The sequence below is a fragment of the Camelina sativa genome, chromosome 11, assembly GCF_000633955.1.
Source record: "Camelina sativa cultivar DH55 chromosome 11, Cs, whole genome shotgun sequence".
Classification (NCBI taxonomy): Eukaryota; Viridiplantae; Streptophyta; class Magnoliopsida; order Brassicales; family Brassicaceae; genus Camelina; species Camelina sativa.
Window position 1 is genome coordinate 5723288 of NC_025695.1, and position 11659 is coordinate 5734946.

Below are 11659 nucleotides of genomic sequence, written 5' to 3' on the forward strand. Positions count from 1 at the left end.
AAAAAAAAAAAAAAAAAAATGGAGTGTATTTGAGGATATATTATAATCTGTAAATCAGGAAAAGAAGAAGAATCATTTTTTTCTTAAATATTTGGATTCCCATATGGGCCTCACAGCCCAATAAAATCCAATCACTTTCCGCTATTTACATGTTGAGATTTTTTGTTTCTATCTAAATTATCAATCACTCAATTGTTTTATAGACTTTATAAACTTGGTAACATATCTATACTATATAAAACAACTTGAATAAACAGTAAAAGGAAAAGACAAAGGAAATTATGATTACAAATATCCAACTTGATGAACCATGAATAGAAAGTATGCACATAATATTTCTTTTATACCAAATCATGGGGATAGAAAAGAAAACAAGCACATGAAGTCGAAAAAGGAGAAGAAGAAAAAAGCTGGTCCATTGAATGTTGGGAAAATGGACAAAAGGCATGTTGCGATTATTCCTCTCTTAGAAACCTTTGAAAAGTATTTTTATGATTTCAGAAAATCTTTATCAAGAACAACAAGAAACAAATGAAAACAATATATATATAATAAAATAAAACTTAGCCAATAGTTGTTCGAAAAAAGGTGCAAAAAGCAGGAACGGACACAAAATGACCATGTCTGATTATAATCAAAGAATTTCCAACCTGAAAACTTTTTTTTTCGGCATGCTCCATATCCCACTATTCTTAATTTTAATGCCAAAATATTTCTATAGTATTGTTGATAAAATTTGCATATATAAAATATATGTTCATATGCGATGAAGAAGAGATAGGCATACCAAATTTGTTTTGAAGAAATTGGCGTCATGACAGCATAAAATCAATTTAAATACCTATCTTTTTTTTTTTCATTTCTATTGAATATAACTCACTAATTGATAAGTGATGAGTTTCCAAATCACCAGGGGTCAGATTACCGTTTCTCTCAACGCAAAAACGTTAGCTGATATTTTTACAGATAAGAATGTTAGATTTGAATCATTTTTAGTGCTATCATCCTTTTTGTTACTTTGACTTGCTTTGTCTTTGCATAGAACTTTTCATTTCTATAGTCATTCTAATGAGTTTTAAATATACAGGGGAGACAAAAGCAAGTAGATAAAGAGAATTACATATTATATTAAAAAGTAAAAGGATTAACAATATGCTTATTCTGCTTCTTTGAAGTGTTATCCATCTCACTAAAACATTATACTTAAATACTAATTTATTATTTTGGTGATTGTACGGATTAAGCTTTATGACATTTGTATATAACTTTTTTTTTAAATCAAAATATTTGTTCCAAAGAATCTCTACAAAGATTTATTTTATCCTGTCTAAGATAATTTTTATTAATATTTTTTCCAACTAATATTATATCCTACGCCGATCATTTTCCTTTTTTGAAGTTTTTATATTTGTTATAACACTATAGCATTTTACTTTTGAATGATTGATTATTCGTCTTCTTTAATGTTCGATCGTATAGCATTTTGAAGTAACACTATAGTATTTTGAAATAGATAAAATTTTATAAAATCGGGTGTAACCGCATATACTAGTATTTGATATACCGAAGCCATAAACTCTCCGCCGAAAGCAAATCTTAATATTTAGTCAGTCCAACAATTATATCACTGGTTGAGAATGTATTTGGATCGTAAACTCGTAAGTCGTAACTATACTACGACGCATTAACACCGGACTTTTGTGGTCATCTATAATAGTTGTTTTGATTGATTGCACATTTAGCTTATATAGTAACGTAATAAACTTATGCAGATGAAAGTACTACACATTAGCCTATATTATGTGAACGAGATTATCTAACCCAACGTGGATGCATGACACATAAAATGATTAGATGAAGATTTTGCAGAAATATATGCCATCGTAATATTATATTTTCATCTCTTAATGTTATGTTCATAGAAAATTTAGCTGAAAGGAGAGAGACGTAAATGTTAGGAGAGAAGGAAATTATCAATTATATTAAAAAACGGTTTATAATATCTGATGAAATTTGAATAGAGAAAGTGGGGTGTAGATAAGCAGATGCACAAGCAGCATGGGCACCTAATAAATTCAAAAAGAAAACACATGCATGATACCATACTTATCACTAAATAATTAATAACTAAAACCTAACATTTATAATTTTAAATAAATATTAATATAAGATAATTGAAATTGAAAAAGGCTGTATATAAATTATTACAAGAACAAGAATAAATTAAATTAGGTACGTCCAGTGGTAGTGCCAAACTGTATTGTAAATAGAGTTGTCCCTTTGTGTCTAGAGCCCTTGTGGATATAATTTGTGTATATGAATGTTAGGTCCATCGCTGTTTCTTTTTTTCCTTTTCATTGTGCCCAAAATATCTTATTTATTTTTCCGTACATACCACATGTACATGTTCACATGTCGATCTTTGGGAATATTTTCTTGATAAAAATCCTTTTAGTATGTCGTTTTCAAATGTAATAGTACGTCTATTTTAAATTAGAAATATAAACTATATATGGCTATTTGCATATATTTGAAATCATTATGTTAACCAAGTACGATTGTTGTTTGGTTTTCACTTCTCGGTTTTGAAATTGTATCATAGAACAACGGTCCAACCTCATCATATTATATATTTTTTGGTTCCTAAAGAATTGGTTTGTTTTCCTGTAAACAAAATTACATCATACATACTAAGGCTATACTATATTCTGCAAAACGATGATGCATACAAAATAAAGTTGAAAAAAATAAACATATTGGGTTAGCTAAGCAACCGAAGCCATAATGTTTATTTTTAAGAGTTCTAGAAGAAACTTCATATTTCTGTGCATCTTGGCCATGGGGCTTTGTCTTTAGAAACATGCGTCTTGAGTATTTCCTTTCTAGGCGTGTTCCATGTCGAGTTTTACTTTACGGTTTCTTCACTTTGATTTGGTTTTGTTCTGTTGAACTAAATTTGGAATTTAAAAACAAAAATCGATTTATTACTTTTAAAAATTGGTTTGGTTTCGATCACAGTTTAGATTATTTAGTTTGGTTTCAATCTGTTTAAATTAAAGCTCTAGTTTTGAAGTATGTGTGATGAGAAATGCAACTTGCTGCGTGAGACGCGGCATGAGGGAAAATCATTATCCTTGTGACGGTGTATTAGTTTACAATGCAATTATTAAAGATCCAAAATGATGCAACTTGAAAGCTTATTGAATTATTTTTAGTTACTTACTGCTATTAATTTAATCAACCGGTGATCTTCAGTTTAGAAAGATAAGTACGGACAATTATAATTTTTTTTTAATTTGAATCATTATCAAATGATAGAAAGCCAGAACCATAAGTAACTTCCACAAGTTGGTCTCTCTGTAAGAGATAAAATTAATGAACTTTTTTTTGTCCATATGCACATGGTTGCATACATATACGTGTAAAGATATGTATGCATTCCGTATGGATGTGGATCCATATGAATTAAAGCCATGTGTGTGGAATGGCTGACCAAAAGACACAAAACGGTCCAATGTCACCAACCCCTCCTGGTTAAAATTCCAAATGTTAATAGTATTAATGGAATAAACCTCTTAATATTTTCCTGGAGTCTTAGTACGATTTGTACGACAAAGGTTAATTTCGGCTCAACTAATATTATGTTTACAACTTTACATGTGTGTAGAAGTTAGGCGTCTCAGGTTCTTGTAAACTTTTCGATTTCTAAAAGTTTCAAAATAAGTCTTCACTTTGACCAGAAAAACACACACAAACAACTCTTCACTGGTATAAGTTTAGAAAAAGAAACAAAAATTAACAAAAAAATTATTTAGTTGCTTAAATCTTACTCGGTATAGGTTTTTAATATTTTTTGTTTGAGGTAAAGAATAAATAATAGAAACAGGATATTAAGTAAAAATTAACAAAAATGCAGTATTTAATTAATAACTATATACGTTTTCGGTCCTAGGTTTTACAAATTTTCCTACTTTATTCACTATCAGGGGTGAATCACTATCGTCGCATTTATAGTTGAGTTTCAACATTCAACATCCTAGTCTCTTTGGTTGACCGCCCACTTGCTCGTGGGGTATTGACTTCTTGGGATATACTTTCACGCAGTTGTGTAACTTTGAGTATGATTATGGTGAAAAAAGTCTTCTTGGCTGACCAAGAAAATATAAGGTAGAAAGTACAGAAAACAACTAGATCACGTGTTAAACAAAAAAATTACTTGTAATTTTCACTATTTCACCTAATTATTTTCCTACGCCTTTGTCGGTTATTTTTTTGGTACACACTCATTTACACTACTTGTATCAAAATGGGCGTAAGTAATCATCAAATACATGCACTTGTTTGCGTAAACTCCAACCAAAGACAAGTATGTAGTTGTTTACAACATTTTCTAAATCTATTTGTTAAAATCTCTCTAAACTTTCGTTTTCTATTTTCTTTTCTTGAAAATTTTGTCAGAACAATTATGATATAAAAATCACTTTTGTAGCCGTTAAACTTGGAATCTCATAAGTTTGTTTGTTTATGTGTAATATTTATGCTTGTAAAATGAATCAGTTTAGACAACAGTCTTTATTTATTAGCTTGCTATTGAACATAATTTAATATATATAAAAATTAGGTTACAAATTAAAGGTAGAGATATGAATATGTCATCATATTGATGGAATCCTAATCAACGAGTTAAAAATAACAAAATAATTATTTGTGCAGATGCATACGTGTACATGTTATGACATACAGACACTCTCATATATTAAGAAGAAAATTAAGGTTATACATTACTTTTGATATTTAAGCGAAGGTTAATACATATATGACATATGCCGTGGCCTTTTTCGTAAAGCCAAAAGATGGGACAAAAGAGTTTATAGTTTTCTAATATTTTCTGTCTAATTACGTCTTTCATTGCCTCAATGAGCCATCTTGTCTAAACTTGGCTTCGTTTTTTTGCCTCATCTCTATCCCTGGCCAACCTTTTAAGCCTATACGTATCTCATATTTTTCCCTTAGTCTTTCGCTTTCCTAAGAGAATTTGGTTTTTGGTAGAATTTGACCAATTATTTGAAAAAATGATTATATCTCTAAACATGTATGGTTTACTTAATTGATCTGAACAGAAAAACATAGAAATCAACAATAATTTGACCATAGAAAAAGAGTTTTACAGAATGAGGTTTGGTTTTAACACCGTTACCATTTCAGTTTTTACCTTCCTAATTGCATAGAAGTCAACTGAAGTTCATGTCGACATAATTTCATTTAATTTCTCCCTAATATATTAGAAAAGTCAAAATAAGCATTTAAACTTATTTCGTGAAAACTAAACATCTTCATAATTGAGGAGGCTTTGATATGGAGTATAGTATATTATGAAACATGGTCGGTGACTCGATGCTAGACTTGCTACTACTTGGTTAAAAAAACAAACGTAACGATGCTTCAAATACCATTTACCAACAGAAAAAAACAAGATTCACTTATTTGATTAGTCAATCTAGTACGTGAAAAAGGCTTATCATTTTTCTTCTTCTTTCTTTCAGCGAAACTATATATGTGCGATGTGCCATCGAGAACAACAAAAGAGTTAAAACCAAAAAGGTTGGTTCCAAGTGGGATTCACACATTACAAGATTCAATGGATTTATGAGATTTTTATCCGAAACAGAGCAGCAGTAGCAATTATTTGCGTAAGTAGACAAGGACACGTGGCTACGAATGATTGGAAGGTAATTATATGTAAAATTGACAGATCCTTAAAGAGACGACATTTAGATTCTTCTTCTTCGTAACAGGTAACGGTCCCGTTAGGTTAGGTCAAGTCCCCTCGCCACCACCACTCACCACTCATCACTCATCACCACCACTTGTTCTCTCATTTAAAACTCAACACGGCATCCAATGCCAAAATCACGCCGGTTATTTTACAAATGATAAATTCACGGCGTTAGAATCTCTAGCGGAATATAGAAACTGGACCTAGTAATACTTAATACTTAATAGTAGACCAAATTATTAATTAACTGATCATAAATTCACCATAGAGAAGACTCATGCCTTACTACGATTAGACTGATTAGTATAACTTTTAAACTTAAAAATTAATAATGCCTATATATATTTTTTCTCTTTCTTTACTGATAGGAACGTTGAAAAAGAGTTGTCACCCTTTTGGTATCAACTGGTAATTAAAGCTGATTTCGTAATCCAAATGGACACATGCGCCTGCTAATTTTGACAATAAGACATCTCCGCCAACGAAGGTTTTTTTTTTTATTTTTTTTTATTTTTTTTATTTTTTTTAATGATTAGGTCACAATAAGTCAATTCATTAGCCAAATTCCTATATTCATAAGAAACGAGACTCCATCCCTGGTATGATGGTGCCTTGTGCATTGAGGAATTACCATTTACCATTGTACTGAAGTCATTTCACCCGTCTAAAAATTATGTATTTAGGAATTGACGAAAACAAAATTGAAATGTTATGGGATATGTACTATTCCCGGAATGCTAGCTAAAATTTATTAAATGTTTTTTGAATAAGTTTTTAGCTAAAATTTTAGCTAGCATTTAAAATTTTTAAATGTTTACAAGAGAAAACTTCATAATATATGATGATACTGTAATCATACAATATAATTTTAATAATATGTGAAATTTGAATAGTTAAAAGTATAAAATGAGTAAAAAACGAACAAATATAATTTAAATTTTGTAGACAAGTACAGTTTTTGTTTCTGGAGTATAAAAATAAAATCCAAATTTCCCTCGACAATATTTCAGAGTAAGTTATTGTTTGCATTGATCCCAAACATATTAAATATATATTTACTTTTGTTGCATGTAACGGCTAGAAATGTTGGGTCCAAGTTCAACATGCCATAAGTTTTTTGTGCCATAAGTTACCTCAAAATTTATTTGATTCTATATGAATAATGACATTTTTAATAAAGAAAAGTTCAAACAACAGAGAAATCAAGTGCAAAGAGAGATAAGTGTATTTTTATAATTATAAATTCAGTGACTTTAAATTTAAGGAATGTCTTTATGTAAAATACTCATGTCACTTGACCAATGCGGTTTCAGAGAAAATAAATGTTAACTTTTTATATAAAAAATCTTCATAAACAAATGTATAAGGGTTTTGGAATTTCTTGATCCAAGAGATTGGCTTTATTGAAAAAAATTCACGTTCATATTTTCCTGAGCAGATAATATTAGAAAAAAAAAGAAAAAGAAAGACAAAGATAAAAAGGGAACAAGCAACTAACCTTTTAGGCTTATCTCGCGTCGCAGGACGGCATGTGAGGCCGTACATGGTGCAGGATTTTCTGGGTACGTCTAAATATGATGTTTACTTTCTGAACAAAATCATTAAAATAAAAACATCTATCTATATCTGAATTTGTTGTACTGTTCTACATATATATATACCTGATAAATTTATCTTTGAAGATTTCCTATAAAAATTTCTGCCCATTTCTTTAAAACATTATTATCATTAAAAGTACATATATTAATTCAATTTCAGATTAATGATATTGTTTTATATGCCTATTATTAAGCATAATGATATGATTCATATAATATATATAATCGTTTGTAAAATTAGAAAAGATGAAAAGACAAAAGGAAAACGAGATGTCAAGTCAATGATGAAACCGATATGTATCTTCTTTTTTTCTTTATGACCGTACGTTCTAATCAGATTCTTATTTACTCCTCCAATTAATACGTCAAAAGATGTGTGCTATATATGTTTTTCTTTTTATAGAAGAATATTTCGTATGAAATCCCGACCCATATATTACATAATACTATAATAAAACAGTTTTAACATCGCACTCACGATAGTGATATCCCTGGGAGTTGGCGAATTTTTTTATATATATTTGATGAAAAAATGTCAAATGCAAAGTGATTTTCTTTCAAATAGTATAATTTTGGAAAATAGAAACATTTATCGTAAATAAATTTGTAAGCCATGGAACACTTTGGGTGTTCTAAACCTTTTTAAAATCAAAATATAGAGAACTGTACGTGAAAAACATGTTGTTGGTTCTTGATGTAGAACTGATTTTGGGCCGGTTCTTGGGTGACGTGGCAACTCGTGAACAAATACAATGTTTTGCAAAGGAGAAAACATTTATTTGTTTGGAGGAAGTTTTGTTTGTTTTTATTTATTTATATCTTTAATGTTTTTTTGTTTTATAAACATTTAGTATTGTATTTTCAATTTTAATATAAGTTTTTTAAGTTTGCAATTTAAATGTTATTTTTTAAAGTTTTTAAAATTGTAATATGTTTGTTTGTTTTTTTATTTATATCTTTAATATTTTTTTGTTTCATAAAAATTTGGTATTGTATTTTGAATTTTAGTATAAGTTTTTTAAGTTTGCAATTTCAATATTATTTTTTAAAGTTTTTAAAATTATAATATATTTAAGATTATTATATTATTAAATCTTATGATTTTAAACATGTTCTCTCGATAACCAACTTCTTAACAAAAAATCTAAACTAATGATTTTATATTATTTTCATAATATTTTTACTCTAAGAACATCCAAAAATGTTTTTCCAATGCCCTAAATAAATACATATTTACAGTGATTTAATTGACAAGCGTGATTGCAAGCTCATAGTCTACGCTGTCTTCTGGTAATCATTTGAATCAAATAATTTTCACAGTAAGTACTTACTTATAAGTTTCCTTATTTTTTTTTGGAATCATTACTACCGTAGATTAGAATATGGGTTCCATGATTATGTATGAGGTTAATCATAAAGATTATCTAGAGAGGTTCTGGAGTTTAGACAAATAATCGGCTATACACGTTGTTACATAATAGAGATCTATATCTAAATAAGTATTATATAATGAAGTCAAGCTCTAGCATAAATACAAAAGAAATTTCATTTTTTAGTTTCAGTGCAGGTTGTAAATAGTGGAAGACAAAACGAAGAGAGGAGAATATACCAAGTCAAACTTAAGACTTTTAACTCAAATGAAAGGGCAACTTTTGAAAACGAATGATTACACATTCTGTATCAAAGAGATCATCAACAAAATGGGGGCTTTTGGTCCTGTACCTTAATTGCGAGTGTTAATTAGTCCGTGATTATTTAGGAATAATTTAGTAATTACAATATATATATATATATATATATATATATATGATATCTGGCTATTCAGATTTTATTACAAACATGAAATATGTATAGTGTACATAAACAAAACAAAATTTGCCTCTTTTTTTATATATGAAATGATAAGTTTTAAAATATGTTGTAAGAGTCACTTAAGTCAACTAGACGATAATATATTTATATATAATATTTTAATTTTGTTTGGAAGTGAATTTAGTTAAGATTCATTTAGATGCAAAGTTAAATAAATAGTGAAATTATTTACTAAATAACCAAAAAATAAGAAATGTTGTGGCAAACTGTAAATAAGTAGTTTGATAATTATGTTATAGGATAGCATCGTATCATTTCTTTTAATAATATGCAAAAAAGAAATCATGTTATTTGGAAAAAAAACAAAGAAGTCTGTGTTTATCATATGTCGTAACATATTTTTTTTTTTTTTGATATGTCGTAACATTTAGAAGAATAATAATCTCTTGACAAAATTAAAGAACATGAATATACAGAAAAAAAAAAAGTAAAAACGTAAAGGAGTTGGAAATGAGGAACTTGTATTATTGAGAGGGACCCATCGCAATCAAAAGTCAATTTCTCAGTATATATTCATAGGGAACAAATTTAATAAAAACACTATGGTATGGTATTCATATTTCAATTATTAACATGTGACATCGTTCCCTTTTGCTGACCTTGCCATGAGGCACCTTGGAAGGGCCAATATTTTCATTATATCACCACCGTTTAGGGCCACAAATATATATAACTATAGTAGTATAAAATTAAATTATTCCACAAATCTCAATAAAGACTTGTAAAACCAACCCATCCAAGTTGATTCCGAGTCAATGCAGAATCCGACATATTTGAGTACCATGTTCTAGCTATATTAGTTAGTTATATCTCCCTAATTGATTTCCCATTCACATAAATGGATAATTGAACAAACTTGTTTCTTCTTATTAGATCACCTGCTTCATATAGTTTTTGCTAAAATAACTTATGTCAAAGTTCTCAAGATTTGAAAGTCATTGACAAGTGATTTTTAAGATCTTATGGTTGAAAACGATATCGAAGTAACCCATTATTGCTGCTTACAGGAAAACCAAATTAGAACATACGAACCTAACTAAACCATTTAGAAAACGATTTTTGTTTTTAAATATTACATAAGTTGAAATGTTCAGAATAAAATATCTTGTCATGATATAAATAACCTAATAGGTGGCATGAGAAAAAAAAAAAAAAAACTCTATGAAGAAGAGGACAGGCTAAGCGCAGCAAGTAGTATGTTGCTTTTGTCAAAAATTTTAAAATAAAATCTTAAGCAGTGTAAACACCTCCCCCAAATATTTCTTTCCTCATATAATTGATTTTTTTGTTTTTTTTTTTTCATAAGGAAGAAAATACAAAACACCAAAAAAAGTCTATGATCTTTGTAATTAAAAAAGTAAAGAGATCACTCCAAATTAAATTTTCACTTATATACTATACTTATCTCCTCCTTAGCAGAGTCCCTTTTTTCAAACTACAAACATTAGAAAAATATATATCTCAAACTAAACAAAAAAAAAAAACAATTATAGAAGATTATAAACGGTGGAAAAAATTAGGAAAAAGAAACTTAGTCCATAATTTTAGTGAGTATAGGACCCACAATTATATGATTCTAGTTTGATAATAAAGAAGGTTAATAATAATTAATCAACGGTCAAAGGGTTAAGGAGAACTTAAAGAGGCAACAAAATAAAATAAAATTTGAATAAAAAAGGGTAACAAATATACAAGGCTAAGTTGCTAAATGAGACCCACAAAGAAAGAACCAAAACAACGGAGAGCGTCGTCGTTTTAAAGATTGGTTATAAATATAGAAGGGACTCGTATCGACTCTGCCAACAGAACAGAACCACCTAATCTCTCTCTTCTCTCTCTCTCATTCGCCGGAGTACGTATGATCGAGTGAAACGGTGGTGAAAGCTGTCGTTTTTTGAAGTACTGAATTCGCCGTCAGTGAAAAAGGAGAGAGAGATGTCGAGTCTCGAGGATATTAAGAACGAGACTGTTGATCTGGTATACCATTTTTTTTTTTATAACTCTGTTTTTAGATTTTAATCATGATGCTCATAAACTGTTCGGTGATTTGCTTGAATGAGAGAATAGATCTGTACTCTTGGTGGGCTTTGAGTCTTTTGCTTTACTTATTTTTCTCTCATTACGTTGGAGATTTTTTTTCCCGGAAAAGGCTCGTTTTTTGTTAATATGTACATTTGACTAATTATTAAATTGAAAAATCTGGGGAGATTTAATACTTAATTAGGGGTTGTTTTAGGTAACGTTTGGAGTAACATGTAGAGTTTGTTCATAAGAGAAAAAAATAAAGTAGATCTAAGCATGTGATATAGCATAGAAGACAGATAAGAAAGAAACAGAGTTTTTTTTTTTTTTTTTTTTTTTTTTTTTTTTTTTTTTTTTTTTTTTTTTTTTTTTTTTTTTTTTTTTTTTTTTT

General features: G+C 28.9%; 1 protein-coding gene across 2 annotated transcripts in view; it reads left to right on the forward strand.

The window, feature by feature from the left end:
* Nucleotides 11034-11659, forward strand: part of LOC104721839 (ATPase 2, plasma membrane-type-like) — a 6283-nt gene continuing 5657 nt past the window's right edge. For both annotated transcript variants that reach the window (XM_010439905.2, XM_019232943.1), the window contains exon 1: nt 11034-11223. In XM_010439905.2, coding sequence (XP_010438207.1) covers nt 11182-11223 — 42 coding nt within the window. In that variant the 5' untranslated portion in view covers nt 11034-11181. The remainder of the gene's footprint in view (nt 11224-11659) is intronic.